This window comes from Semicossyphus pulcher, unplaced genomic scaffold (assembly GCF_022749685.1).
Source record: "Semicossyphus pulcher isolate SPU_LCO1_2020_fin unplaced genomic scaffold, fSemPul1.0.p SCAF_8, whole genome shotgun sequence".
Taxonomy (NCBI): domain Eukaryota; kingdom Metazoa; phylum Chordata; class Actinopteri; order Labriformes; family Labridae; genus Semicossyphus; species Semicossyphus pulcher.
This window is the reverse complement of record NW_027211759.1, coordinates 10,721,716-10,745,266: the sequence shown is the minus strand read 5'-3', so window position 1 is coordinate 10,745,266 and position 23,551 is coordinate 10,721,716. Positions and strand designations below refer to the sequence as shown.

At 40.3% G+C, this 23,551-nt stretch overlaps 2 protein-coding genes across 2 annotated transcripts; one reads left to right on the top strand and one right to left on the bottom strand.

Moving 5' to 3' along the window:
- Window positions 1-508: 508 nt before the first annotated feature.
- Window positions 509-3,951, bottom strand: LOC138613048 (YY1-associated factor 2-like). Its single transcript, XM_069686618.1, has 4 exons — window positions 3,823-3,951; window positions 3,393-3,518; window positions 1,565-1,717; window positions 509-1,436 (listed from the first exon to the last, which is right to left on the bottom strand). The coding sequence occupies exons 1-4, from the start codon at window positions 3,846-3,848 to the stop codon at window positions 1,193-1,195; spliced, it is 549 nt and encodes a 182-aa protein (XP_069542719.1). The 5' UTR covers window positions 3,849-3,951; the 3' UTR covers window positions 509-1,192.
- A 1,101-nt stretch (window positions 3,952-5,052) lies between these two features.
- On the top strand, window positions 5,053-23,506 carry LOC138612663 (periphilin-1-like). The gene is made up of 10 exons (XM_069686037.1): window positions 5,053-5,315; window positions 5,674-5,738; window positions 6,385-6,458; window positions 6,677-6,907; window positions 7,750-7,811; window positions 10,323-10,385; window positions 11,220-11,377; window positions 14,726-14,880; window positions 15,466-15,603; window positions 22,394-23,506. Coding segments are annotated over exons 2-10 (1,104 nt in total). The 5' UTR covers window positions 5,053-5,315; window positions 5,674-5,737; the 3' UTR covers window positions 22,616-23,506.
- The last annotated feature ends 45 nt before the right edge of the window (window positions 23,507-23,551 follow it).

Genomic DNA, 23,551 nt, shown 5'->3' with positions numbered 1-23,551 from the left:
CCAGGTAATGACCGACGACTCAAAGTGTGGTGCAAATAAGCTATGTATTGATACTTATATATCAAACAGAGGGATTTACAGTCTTCTGGTCTTAAGAGTTAAACCAAAGCTTTTTAGCACGTAACTTAAAAATAAGGATTTTGGAAGTGGCGTATACAAGAACACATGTTCTGCACTGTAACCTCTACTTAAAAGCACAGAAGTGGTATCAAGAAGATAAACTTCCAAACAGGAAGTACTGCTGGATGTGTGAGCAGTACTATACTGTTTTAGGTGTTGTATTGTTGAAACTCTAACAATACCCATATTTTGTTACCTGGCTAACAAATACATGTACTGTCTTGCCTTTATGAAACATATAAGCCATGGTGTGAAAAAAGACCATTAACTATGCAAATCATTAAAGAAAATACTTTTGTTCCAATAACGCAACTTTTAAAAGACCCATGCATCTGTCAAACTTTTCTTTTTTATAACAAAAATTAAAAACATCCAGAAAGTGTCTACAACTTATTTTATTCAACATTACTTTACAATATAAACCATTCTATAGAATCAATCATGCTCAACTCTACAAAGTGAAGGAGAAGCATATCATATGTTAAACAGTAAAACAATGATTGGCACCCAAAGGCATACAATGAGAGCTGGATAAAGCCAACAGTGTTATGATAAACTGAAAGTGGAATAATGCTACAAAATGTTATCATGAACACAGGATGCCATTAAGTGCAAATAATGATAACATATTTCAAGGATGTAAAAGTCTACTAACTAAAATTCTGAGATGACTTCTTCATATTTTCTTTCATAATGCTTTCATAATTTATCTTTGCAGCAACCATAAACTGGGGGTGTTGCTACGGTAACACCGAGGTGTTATGACCCAAGTCACTACAGCACGTGGCACAGTTCCACAGACATCCGAGGCTCGATGCTACACTTTCTCTTTTCCTTTCATCATGTTCGATCTCTCTGCAACAGAAATTTCTTTGAATTGAACATACAGCAAATATCCTGACTTTAGAATTCTTTAACATCACATGTGGCAGTGAAAAATACAACCCCAAATGGAAGTGAGTGCTATCTTATTGGCATTTATAGTATTATTAAACAAACTTGCATGTTGAAGTTTATTCTCTGGTCGAGAGTGCAGAAGAATGTTGGGCTGTGCAGACTGAAAGTGTCAAGATTAGTGAGTCTCTCCGTTTATCGACGACGAGCCTTCCCCGTGGGGCGAAGAGCACCTGGAGACCCCTCGTTCAGTGTTATCAGAGCTCGAGCCACTTTGACTGTGTTGGTCTGCTGAGGCAGCACTTGCTGGAGTGGTCATGGGTTTGGCTTTCTCCTTAAAGTCTGTGATTATTACAGTCAAGTCTCCAACTGTGACCTCTAGATGCTGGGCGCTGCTCCGGTCTATGTTTTTTAGCCTGGGCCTGGTGAACAGACAAACAAACAGAAAACACGATTTGAAAACAGCTTGAAGGATGCTAAATATTTCAGTGGTTGCAAAGCCCAGCATCAACATCAAACATGAGGAGCGTTTCCTTTGACAACATCTTACCTCATCTTTTTATGGCTTTTCTTTTTCAGTGTTGGTTCTTTATCACTCTTGTCTTTCTCTGACTTCTCTTTCTTCTCCTTTTTGGGATTTGTAGGCGGTGCAAACTGCTGATTTACTTGCTGTGCCACCAGCTGAGAAACAGGACGTGGTTTTCTGAAAGAGACAGAAAAAAAAAGGTTACATTTATATCACTGAAACTGTAAGTAAGGTCTGTCACATCAATCTGCTCAATCAGCACTCTTTTAGTTACAAATGGCTCTCTATCAAAGAAGGACGTTCATGACAAAAGTATGGATTCTTTGCCTAAAACTAGGACTAGGTTTCCCCACCTTAACTGTGATCGAAAGCAGGAAGGAATCTATACATGGAGACGTGATTGCAGCCAGTAAACCCATTTCATTTTCATATGGTCACCTTTTAAGACAGACTTAAAAATAATGTTTTTACCTATCCTTTGAACTATGGCATTAAGAGATGTATGTAAAAATGTCCTCCGTTTTTTAATGGCAATGAGTTTAGACCGACTTATGTAACATATGGTTTCATACTGTCAATCTGTCAATGTGAGTCTGCAACCATCAGCCTTTTTTATGATCTAGAAAACAATCATTTAACCGCAAAAGTCCCTGAAAAAAATACAAATAAGTAAATAAACCTAAAAGTGAAGTCTAAAATTTAAGTCAACCACGGAATAAACAGATTTTTGTTTGTTTTTAATGCATTCATATCAAAGTCCAGTAAATAATGGTATAGTATCTGTACATACCTACATAACTGTAAGCTGGTGCAACACCATGGAATGGAAAGCCCAGTGTAGGACATTACAATACAAGATTACATTTCTCTTTTCTCCATTTAATCTTTTCAGGTTCCCTTATTTCATATTTTCAGAACATCTCCTTTTTTTTTCAGGAGCCCTCGTAAAAAACCTTCAGACTGACTCACTTTAACTTATTGTCAGAGATGCTATTACAGCCATAAAAGCTTTCTACAATCAAACAGCACAGCTCAGTGGATGTAGTGACATCTGTGCTTAGTTAAGACTCCTTTGCAGCTCTTCAACCTCCTATCCTGGCAAACTAGGATATTAGAAAACAAAAAGCATCAGTTCTAAGCAAGGTCTTCTGAGAACTTCAGCTGAAACGTAGGTTAATCCTTCCCAGGAGATGCCTTCAAAGACCTAATACTTTCCCATCTGCTAGCTGCGAGTTAATTAGTTTGTACACTTTTCCTAGTACATCTAAGCATTCCTGCATCTATTAGCTTTGAAACGAATCTGATAAGACGTGACAAAGAAATTTGTGGGTAGACTTCCAGCAAAGAATGGCAAACCTGCTAAATTCTAAGAAAAGAAATAGAGGATGTGACCTCAGTGGTCTCAAAAAAAAAACATATATATTTGGTCTATTAAATGTGAAGATGGTGAAACTTGCAATTCAGTGTCTCCCAAGATGAAAGATGAAAGCTCAAGATGATGTCCACAACTGTCTTGTTTTGACAACAGCCCAAAGATAATCACTTTACTGTTATAAAGGAGTCCTAGAAAATATTTCCATTAAAGAAACCTAGATCTGAATTTTATCTTAAATAATATTCAAACTATTTCAGTGATTATCTTAATAGTTGGTGAATGATTTAATATGACCACAGCTGATAGTCTCAAATTGTTTCTAAAGCTGAGGAATTATTTTCATTCATTCTTCTAATCATCCTTTAATAAAGACTGTTTGTTGTAATAGATAGGCGTACCTCAAAAAGCTTTTTTAATCATGTATCAAACATTAAAGTCATCCCGCAGTGCTCCGATCGTTAGGGGAAAAAAACTTACCGAGTTGACGTCCCCTTCCTGACATCACACATCAAGCACTTGAAAGCCTCGGCGCTGTTCCTGAACGTGCACACGCTGCAGTCCCAGAAGCCATCGTCGGAGGAGGGCTTCAACTGCCGCTTTGGCCTTCAGACAAAAACAAAACAAAAACACTGTGATAGCGGCACATTTTCAAAGAGCGGGGCGATTTAAAGAAACCCTCTTTGATGGAAGATAAGCAGAGCACAAAAAAACACGACTTTGAATGTATTTACGGCTCAGAAGACAGTATAGGAAGAGGGAGCTTTCAGTTTAACACAGACAGTTGCCCCATATTAAAGCAGCAGCGAGCCGCCATGAACAGTTCAGTGGCTCCATCCATTGACCGAGGTTTCTGTTTTTAAACGGCCCGATAAAGTCCCGTTTCGAGGACGTTTAGCGACTGTTTTACCTTGTGGGACTCTTCTTGTCTCCCATATTAAGAAACTTCGCCTCGCCGGAGATGAAAAGGATCAATGTTACAGGTGAAAAGACGCATTTAGCTGCTACTCAGCTGTCGTGGAAACTCCTGTCGAAGGACGGTCACGTGACACGGGTTCACCCAATCACTTTTAATGTAATCACAACAGAGAGCAATAAATGTGACACAACGCTGATTAAAGGTGCTTTGTAAATTTTACAGCATGGCATTAGTGAGGGGACTTAAGCTGTACATACGTGCTGTTTATAACCCTGCAATTCAGTCAATGCCAGGCAGAAATTACTGAATTAATCAAAATAGATTTGGCACATAATTGACAATAAAAGTGATTGATGGGATTTAATTCTTCTTTTTTGCTTTGTAATAATTAAGTGTTTTAGAATATTTGGGGGTAAGTGTCCTTTGTGTATTTCTGTACAAGAAATGATCAAATTAACCTGATTCGATCCCACACAGGGAAACTACACTGTCACAGCAGAAGGTAGTATAAAAACGTACAATAATGTATAATATAAATAAGCACCCTTAAATACTAGATTACTATGTCCATCCGTGAGTATCCGAAATATGAAAAACATGAATATAAGGAGCAATATACACCATACATAGAGTGACCAATATACTGTATGTACGCAGAGTCAAATAATGTACTTTTAGTGCTACTTAATTTTTTGGACAACAAAAGTCAGATATATTTAAGATTATGATTTTGTATAGACATCACGTGCTAAGGTTAGACACTTGAAGACATTGTTATAGCTTAAATTTCCCTGCAGTAAAAATGTTTAGAAATAGCTCAAGACCAAAATAAATGCTGCTTAAAATAGCCCATTCTTTAGCCTATTGGAAACTTTTATTTCTGATACTTAAATTTAAATTTCTTGTCTTAATAACTTTGCATAAAGGTACTGTGGGATATAAAGGTACTTGAACTAAAGAAATAAGTCTTTCACTTCAGGCCAACGTTGGAATATTTTGACATTCCATCTAGTCGCCACCAGAGGGCGGCAGAGCTGTGTTTATTCAGGAAGTGTGCTCCGTGAAGAAGAACAGACAAGAAAACGAGTGTACAGCGTTTATGTATTGGCGTTCAGCACTTGTTAGAGACATATTGAAGAGAAGTTCAGGCGATGTAGGATACAGATCAAGTTTCAGACTTTTGAAGAACACCGGAAAACAAAAAATGTAAAAATAAATAAATAGTGTGTAGCAACCGCCATGATTCTAACTTCAATCCAGCAGTTGGCGGTAATGTACCTAAAGCTGTTTTCCAGCTACCATTAATCAACAAGGGAAGAAGAAAAAAGGTGTAGGGGTGCTGTAGCCAAGCTAGGGTTGTTTTGGTTTTACTTACACATTTTCATGACAGAACTGCTGCGTAACTTGTTTGTAAAAGCAAGTGTCTTTTAGCGATAGGAAAAATATGTAACAAACTGTCTGACAAGAAGGATTCAAATCATATGGTGAGTGAATTTCTTACGACTTCCTCTTTTGGCATAATGCTAATTAGTTAGCTACCTTTGCTAACAACAGTGCTAATGCCATAGGATGTGTTGTTATTCAGTCATTATAATATAGAAAACATAAACAGCACTTATCTCTAGAAGTCATATGTATGAAGAGTCCCTGGAACTAATGAAAAACATGGTTTTGGAATGTCCACAACTACGCTATCCTGTGCCCAAAGGCTAAAAATGGCAAAGTGTTATGGCAGAGTCGTGAATGTGTTACAAGTCTCTGTTTTTGTATGTGTTCGGGTTTGTGGTAAATTTGACAGTTCTGAGTTGGATGAATAAGGCTTTACCCTTTTCCTTCTGATAGGTTTTTATGCTCTGCTGAGACATCTGTTGCACACCAGACAGTGAACACAAGTCATTCCTTCAACAGTAAGTGAAAACAACTAGGCTACATATTTGCATGTTACACAAGCATAATAATGTCACGAGTGGTTTTGCATACAGACCTCAACCTCTAACTGGAATAAAATCGTTACAGTCGCTTTTTCCAGCATGCTTAAATTTGAATGTACATCTTCGGCATGTAAATATGAGCTTATACAACATTGTGCTTTTCCCTTTGCACATTTTCCAGTATCTTAAAGATGCCAAGGCTGAAAATGATAGAAAGAGGGGGTCAATTCACTGGGTAAAAGAAGGAGAAAACTTTCAGTCATATATTTAAGAGCCTACCTGAAATAGTTTCTGTCCAAATGATATGCCTATTAAACTTTGTCAGAATGCCATGCGTGATGTGAATTTGTGGTTTACATTTGCTAACATAGAGGACGGCTGGATAGAAAGGTGCTCAGCTGCTACCTACTACCACTCATAGGCATTTGTTTTTTCTGCCTGTAGAACAGTGTTGTGTTGTCTCCACTCCACTAAACATCTATATAATCCACTTCAAATATTTTACAACAGAAAGTCAAACCTTTGTAAAATGGTGTGCATAATGTTAAAGTTTCTTTACAGCTGGCCTTTGAACTAGAACTCTGAATAACACACTGTCTTTATTTGTGTATTTTATTCTTAGTGGCCTTCCGACGTGGTCGACATTCAATTAGAGACGCATATGAACAGCACTTCTCAGGAATGGATTCAAGAGAGGTAAGGGAAGATGTTGTTTTGCATGGCCATAATTTATTAGTTTGACCCTTTGGAAAGAAAAAAAAAACAAGAACTGGGTAGTTAAGTCTTTGGTATCATGATGCTGTGTCCTACGTTGCAGTCTTGTGATATGCTTCTTAAGAAAATCTGAATTTGGGAGATTACATGTACATTGAACTCTTGAACACTCTGAACTGCATGTCTTCTTGTCTTTTTAGGTGACAGTCCATCGAGTTGTCAATATTGTCGAAAAGAGGAACCCGATGCCTCGGCAAGCGCTCGAGTACGAAAGAGGCTATGATGAAGACCAGTGGTACGAGGGTCCTCGCAATTATCAGGACGACTGGGATTATCATGATGAAGGAGGTTACCCACCCAACGATCGTCGATACTATGATGAAAACCCAAACTTTGGCAATTTCCGCAGAAACTCGTCACCACCTCGAAATGTAAGACAAGCTTTGAAATGAACGCAGGTTTTATACTAAAATCTGTTGTGTGTTTTAGGTTTGAAAACAAGCGAAGAAGATTATAAGACTACAGCCAGAGCAGAGCGGCTTTTTAAGTGTTGGATAGTTTAATGACTTTATAGCTGATCAAAATGAAACCTTGATTCATTTAATTTATTTCTAAAAGAACTTTGTAGGGATGTACGATATTATCGGCACGTTATTGGTATCTGCAGATTAGGCTTGAAAATGACGTATCGGTATCGGCAGATATGTCATTTTTTCCGCTGATATTTTCCGCGGATAAAACAACGCTTTAATTATGCCTAAATGTGCGATGATTCCCTAAAAAAGCCTGACGAATATTAGTTTTATTTGAAAGAAAATGTCACATACAAATGAATATGACATTTTGTACATAACCTAAGTGTAAGTAGTTTTCTTATATTGCCCAGTGAGTGTGTACGTTTTAAAAAGCACTGTATTATGTTAATTCTGCATCTGCCAGTGGGCCACTACAATAAGAGTAGGCATGATATCAATTCCACTACAGGGGAGGCCTGATGTTCTCTGCAATAAGGTGGAAAAAAACATGTGCCTAATATATCGGTATCGAAATCGTCAAAAAGGGTTGGAAAATATCGGCATATGGGATATCCTCAAACAATCCAATATCGTGCATCCCTCAAATTTTGCATCGTTCCATCCATCGTAATAAGCCAACTTCTTCTATACTGTCTCCACTGGTACATGGCTGTACATCTTGGCACCACATGTAATCACCTCATGTGTCAGCACCAAGGAAACCTTCAAGGTTTGTTGTGATTGTGTTTGTTTTCCAGGACAGCCCGTACTCCCAACAGAGTTATCCCAGAGATGACTTGAGGCATCAGTTAGGCTCAAGGTAATTAATATTGATCCTTCTATTCGTGAATAATGCTTTGGCACATTCAAACTTTGTCAGTTGCTTTACTAAATAATTCATATATTCATGAAAATGACCACTAGGTGGAGGCAGAGCCCAGTGTTTGACAATTTGAATATCATTAGCATGATAGAGAGTGATGATTTTCACGCTGTGTGGCTGACTTTACACACGTTATCATTGAGGGAAATTTGGGTTAAAAAAGGTCAAAGGTCTTCAGACAACAGATTTTTTTTCATTCTTTACTCCTACGAAGGTTAGCAGAGAATTTAACTTGTTACAAATATTTGCTCTGACAAAAGTGATGGCAGAAAAGTGTAGCTTTGTTAAATACATCTAGGAAGCTGTGAACACACAGCTCTTAAATTAAGCTGAAGAGCTTAACCCCACTCAGAGCAGCAGTTATAACTCCTACATCAACAGACGCTCTTCTCACCCTGCCCACTTAAACATACCAACAGTTTACGGGCCCTGGCTCCCCTTTCCAGGAGTCATACCAGGCTAGAGAGGGGGACAAAGGGCACTAGTGTCTACTCACTCAGCCCAATAACTCCACCCCTCACCCCCCTGTACCCCACCCTGAGAGGAAAAACAGCTGGACTACTCCCTCTTCAGTTAAACACCCACACACATCTCAAATACTCTGACCAGTGTCTGTCTTGTTGTGTCTCTTTTGGTCCTTTCTGCATTACATTACAATGTATGCACCCATGTAATAAAGTCTCATCATTATTATGAATCAGCACAGGCCTGAGATGTGTTGATGAAGGAGTATGGTTCAGCTTCTCCTGTGAGCTGATTGTCTCTGCCTTCATGCTGTCTCTCATAGGAGAAAGCAGGAAGTGTTAAACGGTTTTTTTTTCAGCAAAGGGAAAAAAAGGTGCACTTAGTTATTCTTAGTTTGTTTTGTCTCTTGAGAGCGACAGTTATTTTTAGGCTTCATGACTCACCAAATTATCGCATTGTTCTGGTATATTTTTAGTGGAGTGACTGTCAGTATCAAGAAAACACCTCACTTAGTATATTTCTGCCTCTGCAATAAGACGTTGCCTTTTAAAGACCTCCTCCAGTGAAAGTGACGTGTTAAACCTTGTAGACATCTCCATGTGGTGTTCTTCATGTGCTACAAGACATATCAGGGACAACATAAGCAGTCATCTCCATGGCTGGGCCTGTCTGCTTTTAAACTGCAGTGTACCAAGGACAGGCTGAACAACACGTTTTCAGATTGGCAGGTTTGAGACGTCACAAACCTAAGGAGCCAATCCTGTTAATGGACGGGGTGAGGCTATACATATCATTATGTGTAACCTATGGCAACCACTTCGGCGATGCGCGAGTCGGCTGTAATCATCATCGGAATTTGATGCAAACTCACTACTGACTACTAATGTTAACGTTATTACTACTAATTACTACATTTCAAGCTAGCTAAGCTTCAACAAGTTGCCACTGAACGATGGCAGAGACGTGTTTTGTTTTCACGACGAAGTGGGCGGTTTAAAATGTGCATAGTGGGCGGGGACTCTGCAGATTCAGGATTTTTTAAAGAGGGAGAAGGAGGAGATGCCGTGGGAGGATTTTTACAAGCTAATTAAACATATTTTGCAATTTATAATTTCAAGCAGAGCATTTTATATGTCTTAAAACTTGACTGGAGCTGGTCTTTAAAAGTGGTCATTTCTTGGTGAAAGTCTGTCTGACAAATGATTTACTTGACTTACCCTCTGCAGGGTTTTTGTTTTTTAATTAAATAAAGTAAACAACTTTTTTTTCTATCTGTAGCCTTTTGATGTTAGTTTTGTACGTCTTTGATGACATTTCAGTGTTTGGCAAATGGCAGGCCGAGCCTCGGCTACTTCAAACAGACCCTGAGTCGTAAAAGTTTGAGGCCTTGTTAGACCTGCTCTTTGTTTGAGATGTGGCTTGAGTTCAGCTAGGGGTCATGAAAACCAGGTGCCTCTGGGTCATTCATACCTCTGGGCCCAAAGGTTGTAGTTCGGACACAAGCTCGGAGTCTGGAAAATTGTAAGAACGAGGTGCAGTGAAACAATGAAGGTTCAGTACTTGTGTGAGGCCTGTCACATGTCACATGTTAGATGAAGCCTCAGAAATTGGTCATTACACATTTCATGGTAGTGTAACAGTTTTAGAGACATTGCTTTGTGACTTCAGCTCCATGTTTGAAGTTTAGCTCGGCATACAATTGAGACAGATTGTAGTAAAGGAAGACTGAAGTGTGTCCAACTGTCAGACTTTAAGTCTTTGTAGTTTGTCTTCTATGTATTCTGTTTCCATTACACATCTGATCACTGATGCAACACCTTTTCTTCCTAAGCAGTGATGACAAAAATGATGCATTTTGAAAAGACAGCAAAAAAATTATTCCTTTGTTTATCACATTGTGCCAGGAACTCTCTTTACAAAACAGTTGTTGAGCAGCTTTGCCTGACATTGATCATCTGTATTTCTTAAATGTTTTTTTTTAAGGAAAAATGGCAGAGCTCGTCCTTATTTCCGCAACAAAGGTCGAGGATCAGGACCTCCTCAAAGGTCAGTGTCGGACAGAAAAGCCCCATTACTACCTTTTGCATCCAGTATATATCCAGTATATAACAAACTCTGCAGACGAGGCAGGGCTTGAGATTGTTTGATTTCTAAGTGGACTTCCAATTTTGTCAATATTGACAAAATTTAATTCCACTCTGCAATTGTATTAAGAGAAAGTAATGTTCAATGTTTTCCATAACATATTTTTACATTTGTTTGCCAGTGCTTTATTACTATTATTACAATGACATTATTTCTCCACAGCCTGTCAAACAGAAAAAGGCCTTTTGTCACTTATTAGGAAAGTCCAAGAGGACACGACAGTTAGCTTTATTATCAGGGAAAGCTTCGGAGGAAAAATGATGATTCCGATTCTTTAAGTCAGAATCAGGTTTGTTGCCAAGTAGGTTTTCACATACAAGGAATCTGACTTCTTGTTTAGGTGCAGAACAATAAACAAAGAGGTAGAATTTTTTTTAAAGTAGGTACCTAGGAGCAGCAGTACCCCTACTGTTGGGGAACCTAAATAGAATAATATAAGAATAAACAATAAATAATAAGAATATAAAAACAATATATATATATAAGATATAATACAAAATATGTACAATAAGGGAATGAAAGAGCTGCACAATAAATACTAAATACAATTAATACATTTTAGGAATGTAATTTATCCTCCTATATCATGGCTATAATTTAACCCTATTATTAAGAGCAGCACACTTTTAAACGCCACACTATTTTGCCCTACAGGATCAATAGTTATATGAACTTTACACATTGCGAGGAATCTGTGGACTCTTTAACTTTTTTCATTGTCCCTCTTTTCCGCAGAGAAGACCACGCCGCACGCAGGGGCTCTCCACCTGTAGTCACGAAACGGGACCGATCTCCAGCGAGGAGGGAAGCCCACCAGCCACCAGCCCGCTCTGGATCGAACAGCAGCAACAGGAGCTTCTCCCCCGACAGGGACAAAGGCTACAACCAAAGGCGTAAGCACCTTTTGCATAGTGATCAGCTATGCTAGGTATGAAAGGAAGTCCTACCAGACAAGCAGAATCACGTAACACACTGAGCTGTCTTATGGAAATATTTTGGAGTTCAAACAAGTTTTCTTGCAAAACATGTTTTTGCCGCATGTCTCCAGACCGGCTCATGAATATAAATAATGTGGTCACTGTGGTATAATAGCATGAATACAATGCTAGGTGCTTTGCTCTTAGCCCTTTGACTGAGAGCCCAGTACGACAGTGTCAATGTGAATGAGTGCATGTAACACCACTTACAGTCCCATGGCAGATTCTTTTATTACACTTATAACTCATGTATTTTAGTAATCATTATACCATCTTAAAATGATGTGGCATTTTTAATCTAATCAAGCAAGCTGTAAGGAGATATATTTTGTAGAACTCTGAAAGAGGAATACAAAGTGTCCAGTATACCTTTGCTTTGAAATCTGCTGTGAAGAACAAGCAGCTCCGGGCCAAGCTGTCTGACCTGTACTTCAGCACCCCCTGACACCCTGTGATTGCAAAACCTAAAGGAGCAGAGATAATGGGAGTGTTGCAGTGGAGTTGTGAAGTTATCCATGTCTACTAAATACAATCGTGTCCTCACAGCTGTTAAACTCACTGTGATGACAACAATAGAGAGAACGTTCCCTTTTTACAAAGGCATAACTATAAATGTAATTAAGCCGCCCCAGGTGAAGCATCTGTTTTCAGAGGTGGTGCGCAATGTGAGGGGTCAAGGTGTGCTGCGACACGTTAAAATGTTAATTACACTAACTTCACACACACTTTCAGACGCTGGGAAAAGGATACCTTTGGGTTTATTGGGGTGGGTTGGCTTTGGATTCAGAACCTGACCCTTTCTTCAGCTCATGCGCTGACTTAACGATGCCTTCAAAACCACTCTGGGTCTGTCATTTTGCACGCCTTCTTTTGTTACTTTTAAAGGCTTTAATTAGTAGTGGTGAGCTAATGAAGTTTATGGATAAATATCAGACAAAGTCCTGTTTTAAAATGATCTGACAAAACCATTGTTATACGTCTGAGGTAAAGAACTTTAATTTCTCCATTGCTTTGACGCATAAACATATTAATGTGTTAAAAGCTGAGCTCTGTTTTCACCTCCCTTTGAAGATGCAATAAAACTGAGAACAGTTGTACCTCCCACCTCTGATCCCATCTGGTAGACTAATTAGGTCAACACAGCAAAGTACGCAAATATAAGGTGTGTACTCTTCTTGTCGTGCACACTGAAGCTGTGTACAATGTCTCTTTCACAAATCTTGATCAATGATGACTTTTATTGGTGAGTAGCACAGTGGCTGCTTCCACGTGGGCCCAACGCCTGCACGGCTCAGAACCAAAGGTGTAGAAAGAGGCCTGATAAACACCTTCTCACAGTGCGTTTACATTTATTAAACCAACCGGATCCAAGAGAAAACATTACATGGGTTATCAGAAAGCATATTTAACATTCACTGTCGTAACTTTACCGCCACACATTTATTTACACACATCCGTTACTTTCTTATGCTGTGTTTCCACCACAGGAGCGTGGAAGGAATGCAAAGGTTTCGACTTTAGGGTACAGTGTCTAAATTCTGTTGCAGGGACCTGTCAAAAAGTTCCTGCTTAGGGGAACTTTTCAAAGATAAAGGAACTTTGCTAGTGAGGCTTCTAAGCACTGAACATTTTCCATTTGTTGTTGCGTTGAAACAGAAGTCACATTTCATGTCCAATGGTGAACAACTCGATTAACTCTTGTAATTGTGCGTAGGCATTATAATGTTTTAATGTTTTGACACACGTATGCACATCTTCTGTGTGGTCATTGTCGCTGATGTGTTGCGTCTGTAACTTTTATGCTGCTGTCTTGGCCAGGTCTCCCTTGAAAATGAGATCATTGGTCTCAATTGGACTTACCTGATAAAATAAGGGTTTAATAAAAATAAAATATACTTAATCTTAAAGGAATTACAAATTGGGAATGTAAATGCAGATAGCAACAGACTTTCAGTTTCTTAGAAAGTAGTTCCCGGGACCAAATGTTGTGGGTACTTTGGATGGAAACAAGTCTTTATAGACAAAGCAGAGCTCTTCCCTACAGCGTGAAATGCAGACCTTTCTCTACAGTTTCACTCAAACTTTGGATTGTAATCAGTCGGAAGGTTGGGAGTTTGATCCCTGACTGCTACAGTCACATATCGAAGTGTCATCGTGCAAGACACTGAACCCCAAATTGCTTGTGAAGGCGTGGCCAATGGTGTATGAATGCCTTTCGATCCTTATTGGAGACTGGCCTTTGCCATCAGTGTGTGGAGTGAATGTGACATGTAGTGTAAAAGCGCTTTGAGTGGTTGGAAGACTAGAAAAGCGCTATTTAAGTACAGTCCATTTATAAAAGTGGCACCAGGCAGTCTATTAACTCTCCCTGTCTGCAGTCTTTTGTCATGCACATGGATACGAGTCAAAAGCTAATGACAAACCCGGTTACCTGCATAAATAACTTGAGACATTGCATCCCCCACTAAAACTATGCAATCCAAGTTTGTTGCTTACACTAAATTTAAGAAATCCACTTGGTGTGTGTCCTTATGGTCCACAGTACAGTTTGTGAGTGCCCTGTGGGGTCCTGGAGAGAGCACCATTTGGGAACTTCGTAGTCCTGCTGAGGGACTCAAACTCAGATGGCTTTACCTTGGCTCCCTCTTATCACTATGGGGGATTCCTTGAGTAAAAACAAACAGCTTGGCCATATTTGTTTTTTCCTAGACACATTGGAGCCAGCAGAGGAAAATATTTCACTTAAGGCTCAGCTGAACTCCTCGACCACTATTGTGTGGGAGGATCCAACAAGGGAATATTAAATACAACAATGATTTAGAGGTTTCAGCTTAATGCCTCGGTTTGGTGATTGTACATTATGATAAGTGAGTGTGTTTGAGCCCTCAAAGAAGAAAGTAAGTGTTCCTCGGGGTGTTTTAAAGATTTATTATTTAGTGGCATTTAGCAGATATTAGAAAGTCGTAAAACAGTGAGAGCCAAGGAAGACGTGTAGAGAGAGGGGAATAAAATACACTCCCTATCCACATCGGATCAGGGATGCTGCAGTTACCTCGGCACGCGTCCCAGACCGCTGACCCACCAGGATGCTCCCCCGGGGTTTATTCTAATACAGAGCAAAATTCAATAACGGAATGCTGTGGTGGGCCTCATGTATGTACACTTTTTATAGCTGACTCTCTTTAGTCTGAACCTTTTATTGAGCTATCTGTTTACTGTCTTACTCACTGTTCTTTTCTATCTGTCATGATTGTTTGTCCATAGATAAACCCAACCCGGCGATCAGCAGCCACACTCCAAGCAGCAGCACTCCAAGCAGCAGCACTTCTAGCAGCAGCACTTCTAACAGCGTCACTTCTAACAGCGTCACTCCCAGCAGCTCTGGGGAGGAGCCGTCGCACAGCTCGGGTTCTTCAAAGGTAAAACAGTCATTTCGACCCAGTACTGGACATGTTGCAGGGAGTAATATGAAATAAATAGAACCTATTAAACAATATTTAGAAGCTAATTCGAACAGGATGATAATAAATGCTGATTTAAAATAAAGGGAAAAAACGGAGAGGTTTATATCATATATGCAATTATTGTTTAAATGTATTTAACATATCTCATCAGTAAAACACTTTGCAGGTAGAAAACTGTGCCTGTAACGTTTACACATAAATGTAAATTACATTCAGTAAGTTATTTCTAGTTAATGAGCCAGAAAGAGGCAAAAAAGAAGTAAAGCAAAGTACAGAACAAAATAAATTCTCTCTGATCTGTGTATGTTAGATTAGGTATACAGCCTTTACTTCCTGTAAGGGTCCTTCAATCACGTGCTGTATACGGCCCCTCATTCCTGTTTACTGTTGACACGCGGCATGCGCAACGACACATGTACGAAAACAAGAACTCAACACCCGTAAGAGAGCGGAGTTGTCTCTATTTGAAACACTTTGAAATCAGAACCGGCTTCTAAACTCGGTGACCTCGGCTCTAACCCTTGACCTTTGGCCCTCCAGGAAAAAACTCCTGCATCTGTAGCGGAGACGGAGGAGGAGGTGGTGGCTGCCAGCGTGGAGCCAAAGCCGACACCAGACGAGGACTTCAAGGCTCGCCGTTCGGAGGCCATTAAGGCTAAGGCTCTGGAAATTGAGAAGGTAGTAAGATTTGCTCCATGAGATGACCTCACCTCTGTGAATTCACTTGACGCTTTGTCGCTTTTTCCCACTGTGTTTGTATTACCTGAACCTTCCAGCATAAGTATCACCTATAATACTGCAAATAGCTTCATTTTAAGTTTCTCACTGTAAAAATCTCCCGCTGAGTTGACATTGTTTCTTACTTCCTTTAAGTGACATTTTCCTCGTGATAACATGCAGTCTTTTTCATGTTGGGTTCATTTAAAATTTCCTGCTGCAAGGGAATCAACAAGGGGAACCTGTGGACTTGTCTCACCTTATCGTTTTTTAATGTCATTTTTGCCTTTATTGATGAAGAGCTGAAGAGAGACAGGAAATATTGGGAGAGGAGAGTGAAGGGTGACATGCAGCAAAGGGCCGAGGGTAGGAGTCGAGGACTGTAGCCTTTGTATATTGGGCGCCTATTTACCCACTGAGCCCCTCTTTGACATTTTTTGATTCATGGCATTTGTTACTTGTTTACTCTTTATGTTCAAACACAAGACTGAGCTTTGATTGACTCTTAAACACCACACCTGACGACCACAGAACATGGGCATATATCTAAGAGTGTGTCAGAGACGGTTGTTGAGAGAAACTTACATGGTCCCCTACAGAGTTAAGTGCCTCTCTGTATCACTCCGCTTCACCAAACATGCACACGCATTTTGCAACCGGTGTGTGCAGCGCAGCCGTTGTGCGAGGTACAGGAAATTTACCGCAAGTTGCCATAGCTCCTGATTGACACAACGCCTGCGTGCGTGCTGCTGACACAAGTCACGTAGAAGCCGGACGACGCTAGTTTGTACAGAGTCGCTGTGATTGGCTAGGAAAGCTAACCCTGATTGGTTGTTTGATTCAGACTGGACAATTTTTTAACAAACTAAATACAAAGGGGCGGGCACTCACAGTCACAGTTCAGCAATCAACATCGTTTCAACTTAATGTTGTTAGTGAAATGCAATGACCAGAATGTGTTATTTAAACCAACCACCTTGTGAAATAATGTCGCCTACTGTAGCTTTAAAATGACAAACATACTTTGAAGCAGCAGCAGACATTGTAGCCTGAAAACATACAAGGTTAATAACGGGTTCATCTTTTTGTATTGCTGCCCCACAGTACATGTGTGGGCTCTACCATGGTTTCGACATGCGTCATGTATCCAGACAACTTGCTTTACGATTTGGCCGACAGTCAAGGCGTTGATGTAAAAGTTGTACTAAGGTGCTTTGGCTCGCTACACGTTATATTTAAGACATAGTTCTTAACTGAGAGAAGGAGGATAAGTCAGCAGAAAAGTTGTTAGCACCCCGGGTTGTGATGCCTCTTGTGGCTTTCTATTTGGAGTCGCGCGTTTTTCCCTCCCCTTCATCGCTCCGCACTACAGTACCACTTATCTGTTCCCGTTAAAGCAGGGCAGGAATTGCCCTGCAGGATTCAGGCGGCCCACCCACAGTGTGGTACGTCTCTTGGCATTAGCACACACATGCTTACCCTGCCATTTCCAACTGCTCATAGAGACGCGGTGAGAGGCAGAAACCTCTGCTGCGTCTTTAGTGTAACATCTGCCCCGGGCTCAGTTAAACACACAACGATCCATCGCTGCTGACGATTGCCAAAACTGGGTCGATCAGGTCATGGGAAGAGCCTAATCTAGGTCGTCCTTATACAGGTTTGTAGGAGCAGGTCTGTTTCAGTGCAAAACAAGCGAGTCACATACACTTAAATGAACTACTATGTCCTTTTGTTGTCTTTCCTCATGAGGCTATTTTAACACTCTTTATCACCATATTAGCACGAGACAGGGGTCAGTCAGAAATGGATTTGTCACACCAGCAGAGCTCATCGTTGTCCCGGCTCAGAGCTGGTTGCATATTTTCAGGGTTATAAATGAAATTGGAAACCTCAAACAACTTCATTGACACAGTAAACTCCCCTGATCACGAGACTGCTTTTCAAAGGACGTTGCGCAATGTCAAATCATTTTATTACAGCTAATGACCAGCATGCCGTTGTTTTGTAAACCCGTCACCATAGCTCATTCTCTCTTTCTTGTGAGCGACCAAAGAGCAAATTCTTAGCATGTAAAATAACAAAATATACACTCAAAACGTAGCTAAGTGCCTGGGAGTGATTTTCAGAGGAGTCCATTCATCATTTCAATCAGCACAAATGAAACATATCCATTTCAGCCATTAGCCCCTCCATTGAGGGGTCCGGTTTGCAGGCTGAGTGATTAAAATGGCTCTTTTAATATCCCCTAATGTGTACCAGCCCTCTAGTCATTACCCGACTTCCCTTATTATGCAGGACCCCTGCCTGCATCAGCGCTGAACAGAGCCTCACTAAACGTCCATGTGAGTGCCCTATGTATAATCTCACCCTTAAACCCCCACCCGGTGTCCCCGCGCGGGCACACTCCTGTCAGTATGTTCACAATTTGGACCTCCACAAACATCCGATTTGGGCAAGAGCCCACTTTTAAAGGCTCCACCTTGAGGCTCCTAGTGTTGCAGTTTCTCTCGGGGCTCCAGCCCGTCCTGTGTGGCCCCTTAGTATCAGACTTAAAGATCAGCTCATGGCTCCCAGGCCGAGGACGGAACTTGAGCAGAACCTCCCTGCAAACCTTTTCTCACAACACACAGAGCACGCTCAGGTCAATAGCACCCTTCCTGTTTGTTCGAGCAGCATGAGAGCAGCAAAAATAGCAGGGTGTTTGAAGTCGCTCTGTGATTGTTCAGTAGAGTAAGAAACATGAAGTGATGCTCTTTACACAAATGAGTATGCATGGTCATGTGCATGTAACCGACAGATTGCTCACAGACCACTAAGCTCCAGTGCCAGCGAGGGAAATCGCTTAATTTCAGTTCATTACAAGGCCACTTTTTCCTCCCCTTTCAACATCCTTTAAGTGTGTAAAACTGTGTGTGTAGGATATAATGAAGTGAAAATGTAATCACTGTCAACAAAGGCTGTAGCTTGGGAGCAGCTTAGGAAAGTTTTGTTTTGAAAGATGGCAAACATAATCAACCCCAAGTGATTAGAGGGGCACATGCTTTGCGGGACATACACCACATGTGTGTGTCTCATTAAGCCCATGTTTCCTCTCACATCTTCAAACCTGGAAGCAATTTTTGCCTCTCTTTAAATAATTCTAAATAAATCAAACTTTAGAGGTCGTGGTGCGGAAATCCACTGGGAATCTTATTGTAAATTTAAGATGATACAAAAAGCTTCCCGGGAAAGGACAGCTCGCACAGACTGCCGGAAACCTGTGTGCTAAATGAAGTCGGCCCTGAGCTTCGCCGGCCACACGTGTCGTGCGTCTCTCACTTCCTTGTGGTCGGGGCTGAAGGCTGTTATTATGTGCGGCCGCAAATTCGCTTGACATGATCTGCAGACATTAAATCATCAACTGAGTCCAAACATCTCCCACAGTCTGGGATATTTCTGTTGGAGTTGACGTGACTTGTCTTCCTAAGTGTGTCTGTAATGGATGTTTGATACTCTGATAATATTTTTGTAACAGTAAAAGTCCCTCTTCCCTAACCTACAAACATTTGATAATTGCTCCCTGTAACTGGAGCAATCATTGTTCCTAATTCATGGGCTGTAGTGCAGGATGTGGGTTAGGGATGCTGGAATGAACAGATAAGTTTGCACCAACTCTCAAGAACAAGCTGTAGCTAGTTCAGCAGGGGAATTATCAAGGAGCGAGAGAAAGAGAGAGAAATTAAACTTTAAAAAGAGAGACATAATGGAGAGCTGACGTGATCTAGAGGCTGGAGGCGTTGTGATTTATTGAGATCAGTAATAAGCAGGTAGAGCAGGAAATGAAGACCCTTTATTTTCTCCCACCACTTAAAGCAATAATCTCGAAGATTTTCATTTAAATAAATGTCTGTTAAGTTACTATCTATCGTCATACAATGGTGATTGAGTCTATGACCCACTTATGAAAGCCTTTGCATTTGCAGAATGCCCAGTTAGTGACGCGTTTTCCATCACCCAGCAGTGGTTGGTCTGCCAGAGAGGGTAGGCGGAGCTAAGCGGCTGCTTTTCTGCTCTCTGCAAGTGTTGCGAGTTAACAGTAATCTACTATGGCTGAACAAACAAAGAAAAGATCGATGACTACAGATACAACTGTAAAAATAAGTGACAATACAAAGAAAGAGAAACAAATTTGACGCTCAGATGAAGCAAACAGTGTAAAAAGGAAAGCGACCGCCAGCGAGGAAAATCAAGCGTTACAACCGGAGCCAACCGTGGACGTCGCACATGCAACACTGTTTGGATATCTGGGAAGTGTGCTCCCACAATTATCGTTTATCGCCACAGGTGCCGCCAAAGAGAACGAAACGGAGATCTTCAAGATTATAACTTTAATGTGTGCGTCACATAACCTTATTAAGCCTCCATTGGTTCTAATCCGAGACACACAAAACAGTTACTCTTCATAAGTAGCCTTTTTGTACTCAGACTTGGTGCCCTTTGTTTTGCTATAAGTGGTTCCCATGAGGCAAATCATTTCCATCATTATTGTTCCGTTCTGAATGTGCTATTATTTTTCCTGTTTGACCTTTTCTGTGTGTTCAAAGCACCACCCTGCCGAGCTCCGGCCCAGATTTTCATATAAAAAAAGATCCTCTTAAAAATGACCTGTAGCAAAGTTTTTTTTTCTCTTAGATTCAAGATTAATGTGTCTTTATTTTCATTGAGTAAAACAAGGGAGCAGCGAAGCATCTCCCTGAGTTGCATAGTGCAGAATAAAATAAAATAATACAAAATAAAGGTAAAAATAGAATAAAACAAGAATAAATCCTTTTAAAAATAGTCGGCAGATATAAAAATGGTCGGCTACTTGTTTATACATCTAGTAAAGGATTTGTAATATAACTGTAACCTACTGACCACTGTAACCAGTGTCAGAAATCTGTAGCTGATTAGCTTATTGTCCTGCGAGAGAAAGGTGTATGTGGTGCAAAAGTCTGCTCGTAGTGAAAGTATGATCTGATCAGTTCAGTTTGTCAGGTCAGTGTTTAAATATTTTATAATCAGAGTGATGATTCAGCTCAGGTGGTAGAGCAGGCGCCCTATACATAGAGGCTACAGTCCTCGACGCACTGATGGCACTTTCACCTGGTCTGCTGATCATTTGCTGCAGGTCATCTCCCACTCTCTCCTCCCAACATTTCCTGTCTCTCTTCAGCTGTCCGATAAATAAAGGCAAAAGCTTAAAAAATAATCCTTAAGTTTTGTAGAATCATAGTTGTACATTAGATTTCCTCTTCTTTGTGCTTCAGTAAATCACACTTCTTTTCCCCGAAACCATGAAATTCTCATCAAGTGCAGTTAACACTTGTGACAGGGATATAATGGTTTTACAAACGCTCTTGTGATTACAATTCAAATTGATGGCTACACATATATGAGTTAGCCTTGATACACAGCATGTAATGTGTATCTAGGCAAAGACGCAGCAATTGTGGTTTTAAATTTCCCCATAACTGACAGGACGCTGGAATAAAGCCGTCTCACCGGTTAACCTCACATTCTGCTCAAGACTGGACACTGATTTAAGTCGACAGGCTGCATTTTTCTTTTCTTTTCAAAGTTACCAAAGAAGATGGTTTATTGCATTTAACAGGCTGTATTCTATGATTGAGACCTGCACAACCTACATTCCTTTAATGGTTATGCGGTGTAAATATAACCTCTCAGGAAGCTGCGACTCGACTGTTTTCTTTTTGATGAGGTGATTACCTTCAGTTTATTATAAAATAAAACACATTAATCTCTGTAAAAAAATATATTTCTTAGAGATATGTTTTAATGAGACATGTATCTAATCTGTATTTGAAATAAGATTTGATGTCTTACGAGTAGTTGCCAAACGAGTGGTCGCTAAAGCCACAGGTACATCTTCTGTCTGCCCCAGTGACTCCTTCTATGAGGTGATCTGGGCTACAAAAACTCAACCCTGGAGGAATGTCCCAGACTGCTCCTTGACTAGCTGGCTGAGCCTGAAACCTTGCGGTGGTTTCAGTGCAGGGGCCTCACATTTTTTTCCCCCCCAGGTGATAAAGATGTTGTGAGCTTGCACCTGGGACTGTAATAAAGAACTTAACAGCCATTTTGGGTCAGCAGTAAAATCTGAGAGGGATGTGAAGGCTTGTTACAAGGTGGTGTGAAAGAATGCTACAGCACAAGTAACATACTCTTGACACCTCATGTCCCTTTTGTTATGGGCAGACATGCACTTGAATGGGCTTGCATAGACACACATTCACACGCTTGTTTCATGGAATTTAGCAGAACTGGGTTCATTAGGTTCACAGTCAGGTGTCTGTTGTGTTCAAAGAGCTGTCAGTTATAGGTGCTACCTTATTTGTGAGGTTATTTTGCTCAACGGGCTGGTAAATAATACATTATTTTTTCTGCATGTATTTTAATGTTTAGTCGGCAAAAAACAAATTATCGAATTTGTTTAAAGACAGAGCAAAGGCTGCCGGTTAAGCTCAGTGGCTAAATCACATGCGTTATGTACAGAGGCTCTGTCCTCAACGTAGCGGCCCCAGGTTCATCCTCGACCATCAGCCCTGTGCTGCACGTCATCCCCACTGTCTCCTCCCACAGTTCCTATTCTTTCCACTGTCCTATCTCATAAAGGCAAATAGCAATCTATATGTGTCATACTCTTTAATCTGTACGCTCCATCGTGTCTTCATGAATATTGACATTCCTGGTGTGATTGTTTTCGCTTCAGCATTACAGGAAGGACTGTGAGACATTTCGCACAGTGGTGAAGATGCTGGTGACAAAGGAACCCAGTTTGGATAATCTGCTGCAGGCTCCACTGGACGAGAGCCTTCTGGAGATCAAACAGCGCTGCCTGGACTCCTTAAAGCACTTTGTGACGGAGCTGGACGAGGTATTAGAACAGACAGACACCACTTCAGAGGCAACAGGTCCCAAAACACTGAAGTGATCAAATGTAGTCTTTAAATCTTATTTTTGATATAAATAGAAAATGTTCCTCCGGGATTGAGTACTTATGAGATGCATATTTATCATAAATAAAAGACAGGATATTAGGTGGTGGCACTTTTCCGCCTGCTGAAACATAAATATGATTTTACCTCATTTGAGGAGCTTTTAACTGGTAATTAGAGTATCAATTAAATACCAAAGGATCTTTGAGGATTATGAAAGCAAACAAAACCATCAGCTAGAAGATCCTAAAATTCTATTATTGCTTATCACTGAGTTGGATTCTGATGAAGAAATTTACAGCACACTGACAGAAAGAGCCACGGTTTACATTTTCCCTGGCAGAGTGTCAGCGAATTTTAAATTACCAGTCAAAATGAAGGAAGTGGAGATTTTTCTGTAGAGAGAATAATGCACGCATGAACAGAACAGGATTAGCAAATGAATAAGACATAGCCTACCGCTTTGTTTAAAGAGGGACGCATAACTGACACAAAATGAAAGATCCTTACATTTGCTTTAAGACTCAATGATGACTCAAGATAATGTTCAAATGCATGTGTTGTTACACTGCACTAACTGGTGTTTTAAGTCCTTGTATTATGCAATGTGCAAGATATTGTTTCCATTAAAACAATATTTTTAGCTTTACCCGCATTTTCTATTTACCACAAACCATCTTGTATGTGACACAAGTATTCTGAAGTTAGTGTTGAAGGTTCCAAATCTATAAGGTATTTTTATTGTCTTAACAAAGGTCCAACTTTTTAGTAGGTAATGTAAGATTGTGATTTTTTTCATACCCTGAGCTGCAATCAAACAGCTTGTGAGTATCTTTTTTTAGATTGTTTGTTACATTTTTGTAAATAAAAGTTGAAACCTTAAGAGTTAATTGGCATCTCCTCGTTTTTACATCCCTTAAATACTCATGTGC

Coding starts and splice junctions, on each gene's coding strand:
- LOC138612663 (XM_069686037.1), top strand. Junction 6,908..7,749: donor ACTCGTCACCACCTCGAAAT/GTAAGACAAGCT, acceptor TTTGTTTTCCAG/GACAGCCCGTACTCCCAACA. Junction 14,881..15,465: donor ACAGCTCGGGTTCTTCAAAG/GTAAAACAGTCA, acceptor TTGGCCCTCCAG/GAAAAAACTCCTGCATCTGT.
- LOC138613048 (XM_069686618.1), bottom strand. CDS start 3,848: ATGGGAGACAAGAAGAGTCCCACAAG. Junction 1,718..3,392: donor AGGAAGGGGACGTCAACTCG/GTAAGTTTTTTT, acceptor TGTCTCTTTCAG/AAAACCACGTCCTGTTTCTC. Junction 1,437..1,564: donor AAAAGCCATAAAAAGATGAG/GTAAGATGTTGT, acceptor TCTGTTCACCAG/GCCCAGGCTAAAAAACATAG.